The sequence below is a fragment of the Triturus cristatus genome, chromosome 9 (genome assembly GCF_964204655.1).
Source record: "Triturus cristatus chromosome 9, aTriCri1.1, whole genome shotgun sequence".
Taxonomy (NCBI): Eukaryota; Metazoa; Chordata; class Amphibia; order Caudata; family Salamandridae; genus Triturus; species Triturus cristatus.
Genome location: NC_140592.1, coordinates 264,292,262 through 264,314,157, shown reverse-complemented (window position 1 = coordinate 264,314,157; position 21,896 = coordinate 264,292,262). Strand labels below are relative to the sequence as shown.

The 21,896-nt window shown below is 46.5% G+C and overlaps 1 protein-coding gene across 1 annotated transcript in view; it reads left to right on the top strand.

Moving 5' to 3' along the window:
• IARS1 (isoleucyl-tRNA synthetase 1) overlaps positions 1–21,896 on the top strand; it is a 645,156-nt gene that overhangs the window by 415,645 nt on the left and 207,615 nt on the right. Inside the window, exons 21-23 of the mRNA XM_085624880.1 lie at positions 9,019–9,110; positions 10,910–10,987; positions 16,970–17,091. Coding sequence (XP_085481006.1) covers positions 9,019–9,110; positions 10,910–10,987; positions 16,970–17,091 — 292 coding nt within the window. The remainder of the gene's footprint in view (positions 1–9,018; positions 9,111–10,909; positions 10,988–16,969; positions 17,092–21,896) is intronic.

Here is a 21,896-nt window from a genome sequence, read left to right as displayed (position 1 = left end):
ATCTGTCAGGCGGCCACTTGGGCCTCGTTGCATACTTTCACTAAGCACTATTGCCTTGACAGTCGGGTCCAGAGAGACGGCTTCTTTGGCTGTTGAGTTCTCCGTGACTTTCTGTTGTAATCTCACTTCGCAGACCCACCACCGCGGGTTGGTATTGCTTGGGTATGTATTCTAAGGTAAGGAATCTATCACGAACGTGTCTCTTTCAGATGCACAAGTTACTTACTTGTGTAACGATATATCTGTAAGAGACATTAGTTGGTGATAGATTCCTTACCGCCCGCCCATCCTCCCCGTACTGCGAACTGTTCTTTAGGGTTCAGGTCATCCCTTGCAGGGCCCTAGTTCTATTTCACCAGTAGTCGGTCTCTGGCATGGCTCTGCGCTTCTGGCGCGGAAAAGTTGTGTACAGATCTGACGTCCGCGCGCGTGGGCGCGTCTAAGTAACTCTGATGACGACATCTTGGCGTCTACGATGCCAGCGACGTACGCAGAGCCATACAACGACGCCTACCGACGCGCAGGGGCACTGCTGACGAAAACTTTCCGCATCCAGTCTTGACGCCTGGGGATATTCTAAGTTAAGGAATCTATCACTAACTAATGTCTCTTACAGATCTATCGTTACACAAGTAAGTAACTTGTGCTTTAGCACGCGTAGGGTTGAGGGGGTTTCCACTGTTAGGCCTTATTAGCCTTCACTAGCTGCCTAAGCGTTATTATAACTGCTTCTGAAAATTAAGTAGTAGCTCAGTGCACCTTTTTCTGCACTTGATTTTGAAATCTAATTCTATTTCATTTTTCTTCCGGACGAATAATACTTACTATTGTATTTCTCGAACATAATACCCCACGTTAGCGCTAGCATACTTGGAAAAAACACGGTAATTGGCGTAACACCTGTTTTAAAATACAGCAACAAATCACTCATTTCAAGATGGCGACCACGAATATACACTACTCGGGCGACTCTTTGAGCCCCAGAATATTTCCGCTGAATTTCAGACTAAGGAAGTAAGCGAGTTTCCTGGGTTCAGGGAGAGAATGGGGTTTGCAGGCCCGGAGCACGTCAGAGGACTGTAGTGAAAGTGAACACTATTTACCATCTTCCACTTGGAATACTGTGCCTGTCCTTCCTGCCCTCGTACCTGAATGTGTACAACTGAGTCAGACGTCTCGGATAGCACGGAGCTCTATATCACTAGGTATGCAGCGGTTGCTCATCCTGCAACAATTCACTGCGGAGTTTAATGAAAACCTGCTTTGTCTTTCTGCCCCACACTGCCTTTTGTTCGACCCCTAGCCTGCCCCTAGTTGAACTATTAAAAATGGTTATTGTCCCCTTTCGGAATTCTGGGCTGAAATATTAGCAGCTCAGTGAAATTTGCGCATGTTGTCATAATAATAGGCTGTTCGTGACCACTAAAAATGAATGTGTCCTCATGATGTAATGTAACTTGTGCTTGTGTGAAGCGCTCTGATACCCGATACTTTCGGGTCAAGATCGCGCTATATAAAACTCCGTAAAAAAATCAAAACACTGACCACTAGCCTAGTGTCATGCCCGGTACCGTCATACGGTAGTGACTGTGTAGGCCAATGTCAATGTCCACGCTGGGATTTTTGAGCCAGTGCTTACCCTGTTAAAAGTAAGACTACAAATCCCAGAATGCAATGCACAGGTGGCCGCACACCCGGGATTGGTTGCAGTTGTTTCACAACATGGAACCACTTGTCAACTATGGTGAAGTGTGCAGTCTGCCTTGCACCGGCTCAAATTCTGGTCAGGATTACTCTCATAGCGGTACGATGCACGAGCTTGTCAATAACTTCTATTCACAGTGCCAAGAAGCAGTTCATTCTGTGTTGTACGCCAAACTTTATTAACGTCTTGCCATAGTCTCTGATTAGCGCAGATTTGAGCATCATGAACTATAATCTCCCTGACGTGGAAATCTTTTAATTGTTATGTTATGTAACTTATCACAACTTTTATAGCGCACTAAAACCCTTAGGTGTCTAGGCGCTTACGGACCGCATACTGTAAGGGAACTTAGTTTTTGAAAAGCCAGGTTTTAAGATTCTTCCTGACCTCAAGTAGAGAAGGTATCTTCCTAAGAGAAAGCGGAAGAGAGTTCCATAGCCTAATGGTGCTATGCCCCCTCCCCCACCCCCCACCCAGTTCGCTGTCCTGACTCTGGAAGTAGGCATCAAGAAGGCATTAGCCGATCGCAGTTGTCTGCTGGGGAGTGCCAACTGAAGGCATGCCATAGAAAACGTGGACCTACTCTGTAAAGTGCCTTGTGTGCTATACAAAGTGCCTTGAATTTCACGCGTTGAGCAACTGGCAGCCAGTGCAGCTTTTGTATCCCGGCCCTAATGGACTGATGTTTAGGGACATCTAGCACCAATCTGGAAGCAGCATTTTGTGCCGATTGTAGTCTTCTAAGTTGATTGGACTGTAGATTTATATATAAGGCATTACAGTAGTCCAACTTAGATAAAACTAGGGAAGTTAAAAGTTTTTCTTGTGTTTTTTGGAATAAATGGAAGAATTTTACGCACTGTCCTAATGTTGTGATCAGCCTCTATTAAATGGATACAATGGTAGATGATAACTATTTCAGGTGCCTCAGTGAAAAAAAAACAAGCATTGGCAAAACCACTAGGTCTGGCCTTCGAAGATGGTGCAAGTTACTATTTTTGTTTTTTCTGGTTTTGAAAACGAGGTGCACTTGACGCCTCGGTGGTATTTAAACACAAGGCTCTATTGGGAATCCGTGTACATAGTTCTGTGAGTGTAAGGCTACCGTAACGGTCTGGCCCGGGCCTTTCGTTGAGGTCATTTGCAGGACTGATTGTTGTGATCATGTTTCCTGAAAGTAAATGAGAGTAACATAGAAGGGTTCGGCAGTAGAGTTTGTGCTTCTCAAGCCTGGATGACGGGGGAGAGAGTGATGGTAGTAAAAGGGAGGGGGCGGCATTTTTCAATTCTCGCCTAGGGAGGCAAAACACTTAAAAACGGCGCAGTAAAGTGGTGATCATCTAGCTGGAAATTTTTGGTGCGGACAAGCTAGTATGACAGCACACGTTTAGGGTCCAGACGCATCTGTCACCACTGATAGATCTGGTTGGGGAAGGAAGGGGGATCTGCCTCTGACCCAAGCTTTTTTTTCATTAGCCACCAACACTGTAATCTGTATTTATATGTTTGTTGTGTAAGCTAGTGAGCACCAATTGTATGTGTATATTTGACTGTGTATTATTCATGTTCCACACAAAATGTTTTAAATAACAAAAAGATTTCTATAAGAATGCAAAGTGGTACCTTATTTTTTATATTTTTTGTTCTTTGTTCTATTCATTGTTACACTGCGTGACACACTTTTCAAGACTCAGGTATTGTATGATTGTTATCTACTTCTTTTTCCTTTAAAAATTACTCTCCCTGAACCATTGTAGCTGTTCTATTGTTTATTGGCCCCAGATTTTGGGGAATAGGGCTACCCCTGTTGGATGTAATCAGCTCCTGTTTGTCTGGCGCAATCCATTATGTCGTCCACTGGAGCCGGTTTCAACCGCACGTTCTTAGCTGTTACTGGAACATCATTGAAGTTGCCTGAAAATATCTGAGCAGTATAAAGTTAGAATTTGAACGGAAGAACTAGGGCCCATAAAGTTGCGGACGAGATAGTTGGCTCCTCCCCCATAGACATGTGTGATACAGATTATGGGCGCACAGAAGTTGATGATTCCAAGTGCTCACCATCTGCTTCCTCTTTGTTACTCTGATACAGGTCTTATAAAATGCAAATGTCCTAGATACCTATCCTGGAAAGGGCATTTCTTTCCGCTCTGAGCCCTGAGAAAGACAGTATCCTCATTTACCACAGTGTTGCTCAAGGCTGCAGGAACTCTGGACATGACTTATTCCTCCGAGGTGTCTAACTATTACATTTTGACTGTGGTCTTGTAATCTATTTCTTCATTTGCAAAGCCCTTTCTTCTGTTTAATGAGCCTCTACTGTAACCTGTCTTGGCTGCCTAAGAGAAACTTTTATCGGGTGCAGCAGTCCACAGGCAAATTTCTAAATGTCATAGGCCTGCTGTAGGTGATCCACTTTTATTTGCCTTCACTCTAGTCTCAAGAGAGCCTGGTGGTTCAAACTTCATCTTCAAGAATGAACCCTAACGTTTTGCCTTTGCCCCCTGTGACCACGAGGTCAAAACATCTAGATGCCGTGGGCTGAAAGGTTTTTGGTTCAGGCAGTCTCACTCTCTGTTCGGAGAATTACTCATGCCTGCTGGTTTACTTTTGCCAATTCTTGTGGGAATTAGCAAGAATGGCAGCCATAAGCCTACTGGAAGACCTGTAGAAACCCTTTCCCAAATTAGTCAGTGATGGATTGGATAATTCAAAACAGATTTTGGAGTGTGACTTGGATTCTGCAGATGCCATGCCAGGCCCATGGACAGAGCCGCCACATTATGTGGACATACCTGTTTGTGTTATACCGTTATTTCGCGAGTCATGAAAGCCACTCTAAGGGATATGCCCTTTGATGGCAATCAACTTTTTATTTAAAAGCTGATTCTTTCCTATAGCACTTCAAGAATAACAGGTCTATGGCATGGTCAATGTACCTGGATTTGTCTGTGAGGCAGTACCATCACCGATACAGAAAATTCAGGGTCTGTCCAGAGCTCAGCTATCTCTGCAGAGATAGCCCTAGCCGCTACTCCTGACACTTCAGTGTACCTCTCCTTTTGATGCAGGCGTGGATCAAAAGGTGCCTTTAGCAGCTGTAGCAGACCCTCGTCCATTACCGCGTCTGTTGACTTAGAGCCTCTCTGACTAGCCCCCCCACCCCCACACTACCATCTTCTGGTGGGGAAAATGGCAGTCTCCCACTTCACCAGTTGGGACTTGATAACAACAGACTGTTGTCATCCAGTGTACTTCTTAGTCAACAGAAAAGACAGTGGTCTGAGACCCTTTCTGGATCGCCACCTTTTGAACTTGTTCATTGTACCTGCAATGTTCAAAATGCTTTCTCAGAGCCACGTTCTTCTGGCACTGAATGCAGAGGATTAATTGGTGTCCCTGAACCTCTAGGGCACCAATTTCCATCTTCCAATTCTCTCTGCTTATGTTATAGAAAGTTTACTGTGGGGTTCCAGCTCTGCCCTTCACTGTCTTGTCGTTTGTGCTGATAACCACGCCTCATGTTTTCACAAAAGTGCTGTCTATGTATTTCTGTACCTGAACGACTGGCTGGTAATGGCAAAGTCACCAGTCCTCATCGAATAACATCTTTGTCATGTGATGACTTTTCCTCACGCCTTAGGCATTATCTCCTAAGTCATAAGATAGACTTTTCACCTGCACAATTCTGGTCTCTGTACCTGTCCGGCATTATCTCGCAGTCGGCCTTGACTTTTGACTTGGACCCGGTGACCAGATAACCGCAATTGACGCTTGGCGCTTAGAAGCAATATTTTGACGTAAGACCTATAAAATCATATTTCTGGTCCTCTACATTAGATTTTTTGCGTTTTGGTGTCAATTTGTTCATTACATTTTACTCTAGTTTTATAAATTCGAATGCTATTTTTACTGTGGTGTGTTCTCTCCTTTTTAACAGTTTTGGGACTGATAAAGGCTTTACATGTTTCGCCTTAGTTAAGCCTGTCTACTGTGTGCTGCAGCTACTCAGTGGCTGAGCTCCAGCCTAAATTATTGAGACCTAGCTGGACCTGGTACGGAATGGTGATGTTATTTCTTGGTGATGATTCGCATCCCCTCAATCCACATTCTCATAGTAGTGCTCTGCGCACTTCTGCAACACAGCACATAACTTTTGACAGGTGTTGAAAGACTGTTTTCAGTAGGGCCCCATGATATTGTGATAGCTGTTGGCCTTGCATCTTGCATTTCATTTTGTAGTCTTCTTTTAACAGTAAAATAATGATCAATTGTCAGTGGAGTAATCCGCTTTCGTTTAAACAGAATTGTTCATATTTCATCAAATTGATGTTTATTTTTCAATAAAAGTTGTTTGGAGGAACTTAATCTTTTTAGGCGCAGCCACATTGGAATTCTGCAGAGCAATTCAAACAGTAAAATACTCACATATGAAATCCCCTCTGTGCAGACCACTGTCTCTGAAAGCCACATACTTTATAAAAAAGCAGGTTGTGATAGCACTCAGAAACACTGCTCAGAACATTTCATAGGTGTGTGCTATCAAAGCATTGTTGTAGCTCTAGTCCTTGTATGTTTTATTTCCTTTTTAAATCTTCAATTAGCAGTAAAGAAGTGATGAGTTAGCAATGAGGTAATCTCACTTCATTTAAACATTCAGTTTTCATTGAGGTAATCCTATATCATGATGTACCACTTTCAATGAAGTTCTTCAATGCACCTCCTCTGAAAAGTTCTATGTTGCTTTGTCTGAGTGTCACCACAGTATTGTATTTGTCTTTGAACCCTCCCGGAGTACAGCCATCCCTTTTCTCAAATTACTATAGGGTTCATGGGGACACTAAACTCAGTAGGGCAGTGACATTTTCTTCAGGCAGTTTAGAGGAACCAGGCAAGATGATTAGCTGGGAAGTAGTCTTCTTCTCAGTCATGTTTGCTACCGCACCTGGTGGTGAGGAATATCTATATGTAATAACTCTCTGGCCTGAAATCGGTACCTGTATTGGTAATGTACTGGCCACCTCGGCACTCGGTAAGTGTTCTGTAACAAATACCATGGTCTTCTCAAGAGGTTTGGACAGTTATAGCCCTAATCCTCTGCATGTGCTCTTTTGTGCTTCTATTCGCCATGTTTACCAGTTCCAGTTCAAAAACCTTTATTTCGGTCATTAAGACCATAAAAGTTTGCGTACAATATAATCCAAATCGTGACAATATAATCTAATCCAAATCATGACAATATATAGTTAAGGCACATCGAACTGAGATGTAATAATCAAAGTGCTACATCTTCGGGTGCGAAAGAAGATTTGGGTGCACTAACCAGTGAGCAAGCCAATTGGTTCAAAAAAGGGCATGTGCAATAATATTGAAACATGAAAAACACAGGCATAAATACAATAACAAACAAGTCAATTGCAAAGACCAACCAATGGGCAGAAAATTTGATAAAAACGGTACAATAAAAAATATGCCTGGAGAGGGTTATACATAAAATGTATCAATTAAAAATAATCATCTCATGGTAAAAGATCTAAAACAATTAAAAAGATAAAAGAGGGTTTTTCCACACTCCTTATTATACGCAATAGAATAAACTATACGCTAGCAGCTGGGGCGGTTATTATTATCTTTTTTTCTTTTTCTAAGAAAACCCAACGCCTGCGCCACATTGTGTTTAAAAAACGAGAAACAGCAAAGGTAGTGGGCTTAGAGGTATCGTATTTCAAAACTCTAAATGCCTCCTGACAGTGCACAAACCCCATGTTCCTACACAGCTGGATTAGCCAACACTGTCTTGCCGATTTATAACCTGGGCAAAAAAATAAAACATGCAGCTCTGACTCCTCCTGATGGTTACAAGCTGGGCACCCACGTTGGCCCAATACAGACCATTTGGAAGTGAAGGCCCGCAAAGGAAGGGTGCTAAATCTAAACTGGAGGTATAATTTTCTTGCTGGGGACGGTAGAATATCATCCAGAAAGGGTTCTAATTTATACTCCTCTTTCACAGTAAGAAATTCTACTGTCAGAACACCTAGGTTTGGATTCCCGTAGATGACTTCCAATTTGTGAGTTCGATAAGTTCTCACCAGTTCAGTACGTGAAACTGTAGAACAAGTTTCTTCAGGGTTACTCCAGAGGGTTGGTTTGCCTATCCTTGTGCACTCTATGTGCAAACCAAGCAATTTTTTTTTCTGCCCCAGGAAGACCTAGTAGCTCTTCTGTTTCTACCTGATAATCTACCAGTTCCGGGGTCACCCACATCCTGCGCCAGAAAGTTAGAGGTCTAAAGGTAACCTCATCTTCAATCGGCCTTATACCTAAATCTAACCGCAGGGGGGTTAACGGGGTGCTAGAGGGGAGACCCAAAATTTGTCTTAAAAAACTGTTCTCAATTTTACTCAAAAGGGTACAAGAACAATGTCCCCAAAGTTCAGCCCCATACAACGTGGCTATTTGTGGCCCCCAATCCATGTTTTCAGTAAGGGTGAGACCCAAATAGTCAAATACAGGAACCCTTTCCAGTACTGTACCATCTAAATGGGGATTTGGACGTGTTTTCTTGGCTGGGTTAACAACCATAAACTTGGTTTTTGTGGTATTAATCTCCAGCCCCCTATTGTTCCAAAAAATGACACAACTGTCCAATATCCTCTGGATTCCCATCGGCGACTTAGACATCAGAAGGGTGTCGTCAGCAAACATCAATGCTGGAACCTTTTAGTTTGCTAACTTGGGGGCGTCATTGTCCTTAACTTCAATAAGTTGGGCAATAAGTGCGTTGACAAAGAGGCAAAACAGGGTTGGTGCAAGCACACAGCCGTGCCTCACTCCTCTGCAAACCATGTTTTCAAGTTCTGTTCCACAGAGGTTGAGAAACCTGTTAACAGCAAAGCTTTGTGTAGAGGATCACAGATTCACTGTGGACAATGATGGCCTGCCTCTTTAGTCTGAGATCTATTTTTAACTTGAAGATTTTGTAGTGCATTTAGACTTATCACACATGCTTCACTCTCTCCTTCTGTTTGCCTTACATTTATCATGCTGAATCCTTCCTAAAGTCTGCATCTGATTTTATACAGTAGGATGTCCCTCTCTTTCTCATTGTCGCCCAGATTCTCTCGCTCTCTTTCTTTCTTCCATCCTCTGACTTCAGAGGTGCATGTGTCTGAAAAACAAAGTGTTTTTGGGTCTGGTTGGGTCATAGTAGAGACGTACGTCTGAGTCTATGAAGCATGAAGAGGAAACATTCTGTTAAGGGGAACCTATATATTTGTACTTATTTTTAACTTTGTGTCATTTGCTTCCAGCCTACAGATTGTTCACAGTAGTGCCCCGACTAGTAAAGTTTGTGGACATGCTAACAAACTGGTATGTTCGAATGAATCGCAGGAGGCTAAAGGTAGGTAATTTAATGTGAATGTTATTTTTATTTACTCCGGTACCTTAACTTCAATGAATACATCTTTGAGAACTAATTGTAATTTAATTAAAATCATTTCTCTAGATGCCATTTGTGAGACCTTTTTGGAATCTTTGGGGAGTTAGAGGTTACTAGGCAATAGCCATTCACCACTGGTTTGCTAGGGTCCCATAACATTGCACTTGATTTGCAATTGCTTCGTTTAGCAGCATTTGAATTTTGGTTTTGGTCAATGTAGTAAAGGTGCCCTGTGAGTCAGTGTTCGTGTTTTGAGCTTCAGTTATTCAGGGAATGTAAACAGACCTCAGTGACCCAACAAAGCACTTTTCCAAGCTTTTGGGCATCTTTAAGGATGTGTCCTTTAAGACACTGTCCATGGTATTAGTAGACCTAAATCTGTTAGGCCAACTCTGGGACCGTGGCTTGCTAGTGGAACTGTATCACTGTACTACGAAGAGGGCTATTGCACGAACCCTGTGACATGGAGGGATAAATAATGGTGCAAGCTCACCCCCCTCAATAGCTGAAGGCGATGGAGCAACTCCTTTCTGTTTGACCTGGCAGTGACCGTAGCTCTCCTGAGCAGTCACACTTGCAGCCCCTTCCAGTCTGCTGATCCATGTCCTTCCGGTTATTAGGTCACTCCTGTTAGGAATAGTCCCCTTCCTTTGAAAAGAAGGTAAGTTTTCCTTCTCTCCACTAGATTGCTAATATTAAAATTGTTGAATTAAAAGAATGCGTCCATGGAACACTATTCAACCTGTCTAGAGCAACGCATCTTTACAGCTTGTGCCTTGATTGCAAGCATCGGTAAGGTCAGCATGTAGAACAAAATTTAGTATGGTAGCGGCCAGTCAGCTTGGGAACCAGAGTCTCCTGGCCATTTCATTAAAACATGTTCTTGGTCCAACATTTCACTTCCACTTTGAAGGCGGAGCCTAAGTGGCATGTTAGACAGAGGCTCTGATATGTAGGAGGGAAAATAGAATGGTCAGTCCAGGAGAAGGATGTGAGCTGTTGTAATAACACTCGGTTTGTAGTTGAATTGCACCACAGTGAGAATTCCCCTGCAGTATATATGTATATATGTATCTTCCAGACTCCAGTATATTGTGCTTATGAGTGTAAAAAGTGTACAATGCCGTCTGATATATAGTCCTATGATACTTTGAAAGAATTCAATGGAAAGTCTAGTCTTAACAGTTGGCAAGGGAGTCTTTTGAAGGTTGATCATTATGTTCCTTAGCTGTACAGCCTTCATTTGAAGCATAAAGCATCTTCATTTTGATTTAATAAACTGACTTTATCTCAGTAGTAAAAGTATTCCATATTTTATACATAAACAATTAAAGTCCATACGTTATGACATGACTTGTACACTAGGATTTTATTTCCAAGTTCTTCAGTTTGCCTAAATGAAAATAGTAATTTCATTACATTCATCTTTTTTTTCTAGCTAGTTGTTTCTAATTGTGTTCCGTCTGCTGTAATTCATGTGGCTGTGTATGCTATATAACTACACTAAAATGATTTCCCAGTTATCTATGCAGTATAAACCTTTCACAGTATAACACTAGGGTTTAACTGTCTTTCTTAAACATGACATAAGTTTGAACAAAGTTTGCAAAAGTATGCTTTAACCCCGGATTAGTGTTTCATCTTTTCAAATTTAATTTTGCCATTTTTATTGAACACCTACTTATGACCTTAATTCTTATAAAGACCATTGTTTTCTTAAGTTCACTTCTCGTTGTGTTGTTTTATTATGTTTTGTATAGGGTGAAAATGGAACTGAAGACTGTACAATGGCTTTGGAGACCTTGCTTAGTGTCCTGCTGTCTATGTGCAGACTTATGGTAATGAAGCTTATATTTTTTTTTGCTTTTTCTTTCTGTCTCAAATATGCCTGTGTTTTCTTCAATAAATAAGAAATGCCAACTTACAGACGTTTCTTGCATTACATTCATCCAGATGTTCAACTGATATATTTGTATTCACCTGATGGCCATGTCTGTGGGCAAGGTAATCAAGTACATTGCTTGAAAATCATGTATTAGTAGCTCTGTCCTTTCATTATTTTTGTTCAGTTCCCAGAAGATGCTATGGGGAGTTAAACCTCTCCGTATCATCAATAAGTAGTTATTTCTCACTTGTCTCTTTTACAACCCTCTTAATGTTGTTGCCAAAGTAGAACTTTCCTTGTCATTGTGCCTCAGCAATGGTGGCTTGATGGGTACTGTAAAAAGGAAGGGGTCTTTGGATTGTAATGTTTCTAATTTACTTACTTTTTGCTCTTGTCCTGTCGTTGGTGGTAATTTGCCTGCACTGTGGTAGTTTTTAAAATTGTGATTCACTCACTTTTGACATGTTTGTACCAGTCCTCCCATTCGAGTATTTCTCCAAAGTCCCAGTTTTAACATTTCTGCTGTAAGATAAAGGTGCTGAAAGTTCTGGACATTTCCTTGCAAATTTGTTTCTCATCAGAGAAAGTGTTCTATAAATGTACATAACATGATACTCCCAGTAACTTTATTAAAGTACCCAAAACAATCTTAGGGGTGCTCCACTGCTTAGATAACCAACAATAGATAGACTTAGATGGCAAATCTCCCTTTCTCAATATATCCTCCTACCGATCACCTAATGCTAAAGCTTTGGATGCCATGGTGCCCCGACTGGAGGGTGCGCCACAAATGGCCTGGTCCAAGCCAGCTTCCTACACCACCCACAGTTCCTGTGGATGGTGAGGAAACCACCCTGGTTTCTTGATGATATTTACCAGTTGATGCAGTCCAGGATTATGGAGTTCTGTGGTTGCCTCCTCAAAAGCCAGTGCGCTTCTTATGAGACGTAGGTGAAGTGTATCTGGGAAAGCCAATATAAGATGGATTGACTATTGGATCTTGTACTCCTGGCATTTGTGAACATATCTCCTTCCGAAGTAATCATCCTTTCTGATCCAAGGCACATATATCCAAGACCCTCAGACAAGATATCAACCACAAGAATATTGTTAACTTAGTGGAAAGCTCTTCCCTTGAAACATACTTGTTCTGTGGCCATGACGAGATTTAGAACTATTTTGACATACGAGAGTTTGCTGTACTTGAGCTCCTGGGGAAAGAACAGTCTAATCCCTCGAATCAACTTGTACACTATCAGGTGCTCTTCTCTCAGTAAGTTATTGACTGGCAAGTGTCACAATGAAATGGCAGATCTAAAGATATTGACTGACCTGCACGTCATTCTGTCTTCCGCTGCCAGTATTAAAAGAAAATTCGGAATGTGGGCAACCTCTTCCCCCATAGGATTTAAATCCCTTGTTAGACACCAACCTGACCATTGTTGCCATGTCTCTATTCGTGAGCATGCCTGACTGTGCACAGTAAACCTTTCCTTTGACATTCAGACCAACCTCCTGCACCTTCCATTTAATGGTTCATGCCTTTTTGCGGAAATGGTAGACTCTGCATTGTAACACTTGAAGACCAGCCCCAGGCTGTTCTTTGAGCTTGCAACTGCCACCTCCCACGAGGGTTACCTACAGTTCAATCTTTTTTATGGCTTTTAAAGAGCCTTCTCTTTCCATCAGCACCATGCCTACCAACCCCAGACCCATGAGCCGAAGCAAAATCCGCCTGTCAAACAATACAGGGGCAGAGACAGAGGTAAGGGTTGTGGATCTGCTAAGCAATACTCCTCCTCCTCCCCTGCACCACCAGGCTAACAGACCTAGTTCACTTCCTCCCTACTACTTGGAGCCTGTGGGTGTCAAAGGTGTGCTTCTTTCTCTCAGCCTGGAAGGGCATAACTTGGGACCAGAAGGTCCTCCAAGTTGTAGAAAGGGGTTACACCCTTCCCTTCCTTCAGGCTCCACCTTCTCTTGCCTCCCCACACTCTTCTCTCCCCTCTATACCACCTAACCATGCAGCAGCAAGAGGTGACTGAACTCCTACAGAAAGGAGCAGTGGAGTTTGTGCCAGGGCAGGAAAAAGGCCAGTAATGTTATGCATATAACTTTCTATAGCATAAGAAGGTCATCGGTTTGCGCCCAATCCTAGATCTCATAGACTTGAATTTGTTTCCCTGGAGAAACAGATCTAGATGCTGACCATGGCTCAAGTGTTACTGGCATTTGAACTTGGAAACTGGATGGTATCACTCAACCTGGAAGATGTATACTTCCTCATCCCCATCCTGTGGTCATACCCAAAGTTCTTGCAAAAAGTAATGGCAGTAGTCTTGGCTCATTTCAGCAGCTGCATCATCTCAATCTTCCCATACCTGGATGACTGGCTATTTAAAGTCAGAATGCCAGAGATGGTGTCACGCCATCTTCAGTCGACAGTATCCCTGCTGTTTGACCTGGGTTTTTCATAAGCGAGCCCAGATCTCACCTGTGGCGTCTCAATGACTCCACTTCATAGGCTCAGTACTGGACACAACCCTTCTTTTAGCCTTTCTGCCTCCACAGACAATTGCAGATGTCACGGAGATTGTTTCATCCTTCCAACAAGGCACGCAAGTTCCAGTTTAGAAGATGCTGAGATTCGTAAGTCTAATGACTTCTTGCATCTTCCTAGTCACACATGCACTTGGCACATGAGATCCCTGCAGTGGTGCCTCCGTAGGTAGCGGCTACAGTACATTGGAGACCCATTAGACTCCAACGCAATCTCCAGCGCTGCATCGGAAGTGGTTTGGTGGGGGAACGAAGTGAACCAGAGTACGCGATAGCCTTCTCCCTCCCTACAACTGTTCACGGTAGTGATTAATGCTTCCACCTCAAGATAGGGAGCTCATCTGGTGGATTTGGAGATCAGAGGCCTATGATCTTCGGAGGAACAGATCTTTAACATCAACCTGTTAGAATTGCTGCCCATTCAGCTGGCACACAAGGCCTTCCTTCCCTCCATCCAGTGTCGGTCAATCCAGATCTGGATGGACAACAAGACAGCAATGTGGTACATCAACAAGCAAGAGGTAGTAGGGTCTCACCGTCTTCGTCTGGAAGGATTAAGACTTTGGACTTGGGCACACTACCAAGGGATTTGCTTCACCGTCCGTCACCTAGCGAGGTCTCAGAATGTGAGCTGACAGCCGCAGTTGGCTTGATCTTGCTGATCCCAAGTGACTACTTCTACCAGAGGTAGTCCAGAACATCTTCGCATGGCAGGCACTCCTCATGTGGTCTTGTTTGCATCATCAGATGAAGCCTAATAGAAGTCGTTCCGTGCCCTCCAGTATCCGTTCAGAGGAGTCTTGGGGAAAGTGTTTCAGTTGAAGTGGAACTTTTGACTGTGTTGGAAATGCCCCTTTTTGCAGGGTTATCCCCAAACCTTTTGCTTCTTCCTCCTATTTTTTCCTGACCAGTCTTTTTGGTTATAGGACTCTGGCCACGTTATCACAGCTGATCAGTGCTAAAGTGCATATGCTTTCTGGGTAAATTGTGTTATGGATTGGTGTTTCCATGATTGGCATACTTGATTTACTTGTCAGTCCCTATTAAAGTGCACTGAGTGTGTCAGGGCCTGTAAATCGAATGCTACTAGTGGGCCTGCAGCACTGATTGTGCCACCCACATGAGTAGCCCATAAAAGGTAACTCAGACCTGCCACTTCAGAGTCTGCGCATAGTTTGTATCTGCCATGTCGACTTGGCAAGTGCACCCACTTGCCAGGCCCTAACCTTCCCTTTTCTTACATGTGAGTCACCCCTAAGGTAGGCCCAAGGTACCCCTGTGGGCAGGGTGCAGTTTATGTGAAAGGTAGGACATGCACTGATGTGTGTGACGTGTCCTGGTAGTGAAGTACAGTGCATTTCGTTTTTCACTATTGAAAGGCTATCTGGTCTATAGGAAAGCATGGGAGTTAATTTATAACATCTTATAAATATAACTTCCCATTAGGACCAGATAGGAAAATAAAGTTTAGTATGCCTGAACTCAGCATGTTAAAATGCATCTTTTAGTGAGGGTGATTTTTACATTCTGTGTTTGAAAATACCACTCTTAGAAAGTAGGTATTTTCTTGCTTAGCCATCCAGTGTGCCTCTGCTAGGATGTGTATTGACTGTCTGGCTGTGGAGTGACAGGAGCTGGGGATGTGCAGTGGCTGGATGAGTCAATGCTGGGCTGAATAGTCCCGGTCTGCATTTAGAGTGGTGGTAAGAGATTTCCCTTGTACCTGATTAGGCCCTGTCTGCCTTGTACATTGCTGTCACCGCCTCCTGCTGGGAATCTGAGCCAGAGAGGACCAAACTGGTTTGGACTAAGCACAGACACTCTCTGCCTGAGAGGACAAAGGATTGTGGGCTATAAAAAGTGGGGCCCAAACCCCTAAACTTTAGAACTCTTTTGGAACCAAGAAGACTGCCAAGAAGAAGAGCTGGAGAACCTGTGAGGAGAGACTATCACTTTGCTGTGTGCTTTGCTGTGTTGGCCTGCAGTGTCTGCTACTGTCTTAGGCAGTGAAAGGACTGGACTAAACTTTCTGCAACTTCCTTTTTGTGAGTTTCTCCAAGGGCTTATGGTAGAGCTTGCCCCCTGCTTAAGAATGATCAGGAACTGCAAAGACTTCAAGTTCTTCTGACATCAGCACTGGGGACTGTGTGTTTTGTGCTGGACCAGAAGAAAACAACCCAACGCCGTCTACAACGCCGCTGCTGACTCCGTGTCCCAGGTGCAAGCAAAACTCCTCCCACCACTCTAAATGTAGACCAGGTCTATTCAGCCCAGCGATGAGTCACCCAGGGAAGGCAGAACACACCTCAACCCCCCTAGTGACTGTCTAGGGTGAATGCACATCCCCAGCTCCTGTCATTCGAACACCAGACACCAAATACACAAACAGCCAGAGGCACACAGAATAGCAAAATAAGAAAATGCCCACTTTCTAAAAGTGGCATTTTCAGACACAGAAATTAAAAACCACCTTTAACAAAAGGTGTGTTATTTCTATCTTGTCCGTATGGAAAGCTACACGTGTAAAATGTTACATCGCAGCCCCAATGATGAGCCTATGGGACTGACAGTCTTTCAATAGTGAAAAATGAAATACACAGTATTTCACTATTTGGACATGTCGCACAGACCAGTACATGTCCTACCTTTCACATATACTGCACCCTGCCCATGGGGTACCTTGGGCCTACCTTAGGGGGTGCCTTACATGTAAGGAAAGGGAAGGTTTGGGCCTGGCAAGTGGGTGCACTTGCATGGCTGTAAACAACTGCATGCGCAGACACTACAGTGCTAGGTCTGAGACACATTACAAGGCTTCTCATATGGGTGGCACAACCAGTGCTGCAAGCCCACTAGTAGCAATTGATTTACAGGCGCCAACACACACCATGCACTTTATTAGGGACTTACCAGTAAATCAAATATGTCAATCATGGATAAACAATCATTGTTACAATTTATACGGTGAGAATATGCACTTTAGCACTGATCAGCAGTGGTAAAGTGCCCAGAATCCTATAGCTGACAAAAAAACAGGGTCCGAAAAAATAGGAGGCAAAAGGCAAAACGTTTGGGGATAAACCTGTCGAAAGGGCCAGGTCTAACAAGCACCAACCTCGTTTAGAGTGGGCATAGACAGTCTTAATTAATAGCTTGTTTCTGTGTCATATTGGTGAGTGGAAGCAACATGTTATTGTTTTCATCTTGTCTGTAAAGTGCACATGAACTGGCTACACAGTCAAAGTACCCTATGCTGTTGAGCTTTTTGCTCCCAAGCGTTGGAAATCCTTTAAAGAAAACTTTGAATGTGTATGTATTTTTTAATTTGGTGAGAAAAAAAACCATCTAACTAAATTGTATGTTTATATTAACACAGGCCCCTTTTACTCCGTTTATCACTGAAATGATGTACCAGAACTTGAGGAAACTTATTGACCCATCCTCTGTCCAGGAAAAGGACTCACTTAGCATTCATTATCTCATGCTTCCTCCAGTCAGGTAAAAAAAAAGTCTATTTTGTTATTTGTTTGGTAGCAATGTGATAACAAGCATTTACAATGCAATGGTCTCGGCATTGTTAAAGTTAGAGCTATTGGCATTGCTCATGACATAATTTTTGTTTATGTTTGGACATTCCATTACAAGCCATCTTTGTGCTGCACAACAAATGCCAAGAACATAATGTAAGAGCTCCACTTGCTGTTACAAGGGTGAAAAATACCCTCCTGCGCTCCCTTGAGCTATCAACCATCTTGTGAACCCTGGGTAGAGGGTGGCAAGGCACCCACATATTTAGTGCAGGGTAACACACAAACATAGTTTTGCCATTCAGTTAATGTGCCGCAACAACCAACATAAACCACAGGGCAGCCTCCACTGATATTTTTAAATTCCATCTTGACACATTACAGCAAGGTTAATGCTCACCTCTTCTTTTACAGACATTGGCATGTTACACATGTGGTGCATCTTATAGAGCGGATACACCAATAATGGGGTTCAAAGGATGGTCCACCAGGTGCCTGAATACCTTCCTTCTGAGCCTCCCAGCTCTCCTGCCTCACTGCCCGTTATCCCTGCTGTGCCACTGCAAACATGCCAACAGCATCAGCACCATTCCGGACTGAGCAGGAGAGCGTAGACACACACAAGCAGCTAACACACCTCCCTCCTTTGCAGCAATATGATGAAACAAGGCACAACAAAAACCCGTGCACACATAGAATTCATTAGCACACATGATAGGTTGTTGAACATTTAGACTAAATCTAACTTTTAGAGCATGCTGTTGGGGGTTTTTCTTTCTGTTCCCTGTTGTATTTTATGTCTGGCCCTAGTTTGGTCCGAGCCGAACGTTGATAACGATATCTGAAAGAAACACGTTAGTTAGATTCCTCATCTTAGAATATCCCCAGGCGTCAGACTGGATCCGGAAGATTTTTCGTCAGCAATACCCCTTGCGCGTCGCTAGGCGTCGTCTGTGGCTCCACGTCCGTCGTTGGCGTCGTGCGCCGTAATGACGTCGTCGGAGTACTTAGACGCTGCCCTCGCGCGCTGACATCAGTTCTTCTTTTTTCCGCGCCAGTAAGCGCCGATCCGGGAGAGCTACCCCTTTTAGTCTTTTTTGACTAAATATTTTGATCCCTTTTGATCTTTGTCAATCGACATCTGGTGCCGGTAGGATGCCTGGGTTCAAGGCTTGCGACGATTGCCACCGACTGATGTCAGTGACCGATCACCACCGCCGGTGCCTCTACTGTTTGGACCTCGACCACGACGCGGACTCGTGCTCCGACTGCAAGGCCCTGACCTCGAAAGCTCGCTAAGCTTCTCGAGCTCTGACACTCGGCTCCGCGTCCTTCTCGATCCCGGTCCAGGAGGAGGTCCAAGGATCGGTCGCGGAGCCGCGGCAGACGTCATCGCTCGTCTGGCTCGAAGTCTTCGGGTAAGTCCAAGCGATCTAAGAAGTCCAAGAGGCGACACCGCTCTTCGGACTCCCCTCGCCGGTCGCGCGACTCGGCCGAGAGTCAGGGTGGTTCCACCCCGCGGCTCCGCAGGAGCCGCAGGCGCCGCGCACGTCCCCATACCCGCCGGTCCCTGGGACTGACGCGACGCCGGCGGAGATCGGTGCCTTCCTCTCGGCCATGAGGAAACTACCTCCGCCGTCGACGCCCGCCGGCGCGCCTTCGGGCCCCGCGGACTCGACTGGGCGACCTTGCGCGCCGGCGGCTCCGGCCCCGGCGCCGTTGGAGGCTCCGGCCCCGACGCCGCAGGTCCCCGAGGGGCCCATGCCTGGGCCCCCGTCGACGCCGGTCGACCTCGTCACGCCTCCTCCGCCGGCGCCGACTCCGGTCGACGTCGTTCCCCGGTTCAGCCCCTGTCCGGACCCGACGCCGATGCGGCGCCCACCGACGCCGCATCCGACGCTGCTCGAGACTCACTATGTCTATCGTCCGGCTCCGATCATTCCACCTGTTTACCAGGAATCGGATGACGGGGGCGACTGGGAGGGGTCCGATGACCCTATGGCCGTTCAGGCTCAACTGTCACAGGACTGGGCAGATGAACTGGGGGAGGCCAGTGGTCTGGATACCTCACCGGACACTGGATTCATCTCTCCTCCGACTGTGGCTTCGGAGGAGGGTGCTGCTTTTTCCGTGGTGCTGCGCAAGGCGGCCGCGGCCCTCGGGCTTGAGCTGCCTGCCGTGGCTGTGAGGACTAACATCCTCACTGAGGTGCTTCAGTCTGCAGCAAGCTCCACTGAGCCTTGCTGCCATTCAATGAGGCCCTCACTGACGTTCTCCAAGGCACCTGGTCCAAGCCCTCCACAGTTCCTCCTGTGGATAGAAACGTCGCCAGGCACCACCGCCCTGCTCCGGGCGACCCCAGTTTCCTGTCGCAACACCCCACCCCCGAGAGCCTGGTTATCCAGGCCTCTACCTCCGAAACCTCCTTCCCGTCCGCTCCTCCGGACCGGGATTCCAAGAGACTGGAACAGTTTGGCAAGAAGCTGTTTTCCTCCCTCAGTTTGGGCCTGCGGTCTTTAAACACCGCCTGTCTCTTGGACCGTTTCTCCCACTCTCTGTGGGATACGGTGGAGGACGTGCTGCCCCTGTGCCCGGAGGAGGCCCGGACACGACTTTCCCAGGCTCTGGCCGATGGGAGGGATGCAGCGCGCCATGCAATCCGGTGTGGACTTGACACCACGGACTCGCTGGGTAGGGTGATTTCCACCACGGTGGCGCTTCGGCGTCACGTCTGGCTGCGGTCCACGTCCTTTTCGGGGGATGTCCAGAGCACTCTCATGGAAATGCCCTTTGATGGCGCTCGCCTTTTTGGTGAGAAAGCGGACAGTGCGCTGGCTCGCTTTAAGGACTCCCGGGCTACGGCCACGTCCTTGGGCCTTTCAGCCCCGCGGCCGCAAGCTTCCGCTTTTCGCCCCTTTCGTGGCCAAGGAAGGGGCGCCTCCTCACGTCCGCAGAGCCACCGGCCGCAGACCCAACCTGCACACGGACGTGGTTTCCGCCGAGGCGGTTCTGGAGGACGACGCGGTCAGTCCACATCCACCCCGGCAGCATCCGCCTCAAAGCCTTCCTAATCCGAGCTTTCAGGCCCATTCATCGCCAGTGGGAGGCAGAGTTCGCCATCACCTGCTTCACTGGCGTACCATCACTTCGGACAGGTGGGTGCTGCAAATCGTCCGAAGGGGCTACTCCCTCCCCTTCGAGACGACCCCTCCAGCCATGCCACCGCAGCACCACCGTATCTCGGAGGATCATTTGAATCTTCTGCGAGGGGAAGTTTCGGCCCTCTTGGCCAAAGAGGCCGTCGAGCGCGTTCCGAGCCCAGAAGTAGGTCTTGGTTGTTATTCCCACTACTTTCTGGTTCCCAAGAAGAACAAAGGGGGCCTACGCCCTATCTTGGACCTCAGGAACGTCAATACCTTCCTCCGGAAGGAACGGTTCAAAATGTTGACTTGGGCTCAGGTTCTAGCTGCCCTCGACCCTGGAGACTGGATGGTAGCGTTGGACTTGCAGGACGCATATTTCCACATCCCCGTCCTGCCGTCCCACCGGCGTTACCTGCGGTTCACGGTGGGCCAGGAGCACTTTCAGTTCACCGTGCTCCCCTTCGGCCTCACCAGTGCCCCTCGGGTGTTCACGAAAGTGATGGCGGTGGTCGCAGCTCATCTGCGCAGATCAGGGGTTCCAGTTTTCCCCTATCTCGACGACTGGTTGTTGAAGGCGGGCTCGCCCCAGGCAGTCGTCTCCCACCTCCAGACTACGGCGGATCTCCTGCATTTGCTGGGGTTTTCCATCAACGTACCGAAGTCACACCTGAGTCCCTCTCAGAAGCTCCTCTTCATCGGAGCGGTTCTCGATTCGGCGCAGTTCCGGGTCTATCCGCCGGAACAGCGGGTCCGGGATATTGAGGCCCTGATTCCCATCTTTCGGCCTCTATCCTGGGTTTCGGTCAGGCTAGTGTTGCGGCTTCTGGGGCTGATGGCCTCCTGCATCCCACTAGTGCATCACGCCAGGCGGCGCATGCGGGCTTTGCAGTGGGACCTGAAGTTTCAGTGGGCCCAGCATCACGGCAACCTTTCCGACCATGTCTTGATCTCGGAGGGCACTGCACAGCAGTTGCAGTGGTGGCTCATGGACCGCGATTGGGTCGCGGGCAAGAGCCTCCCCCTTCCCCAACCGGAGCATGTCGTAGTGACGGATGCGTCCCTCCTGGGATTGGGTGGCCATATGGGAGAGGCGGAGATCAGAGGCCTCTGGTCTCCGGCGGAGTCTCGCCTCCACATCAACCTGTTGGAGTTGAGAGCGATCCGACTTGCACTGAAAGCCTTCCTGCCCTCTGTCAGGGGAAGTGTCGTGCAGGTGTTCACGGACAACACCACCGCCATGTGGTATTGCAACAAACAGGGCGGGGTGGGGTCGTGGACCCTTTGTCAGGAGGCTCTGCGCCTCTGGACGTGGCTGGAACACCAGGGCGTCACCCTAGTGGTTCAACATCTGGCGGGCTCTCTGAACGCCAGAGCAGACGAACTCAGCCGCCGGTGCATGATGGATCACGAATGGCGTCTGAACTCCGAAGTGGCGCAAGGTCTCTTTCAGCAGTGGGGAGAGCCTTGGTTAGATCTATTCGCCACCGAAGAGAACGCGCAATGTCAGCAGTTGTGCGCGTTGGAATTTCCAAGGCGGCACTCGCTCGGCGACGCTTTTCGTCACGAGTGGAGTTGCGGTCTGTTGTACGCCTTTCCGCCTATACCACTTCTGCCCAGAGTGCTGAAGAAGATC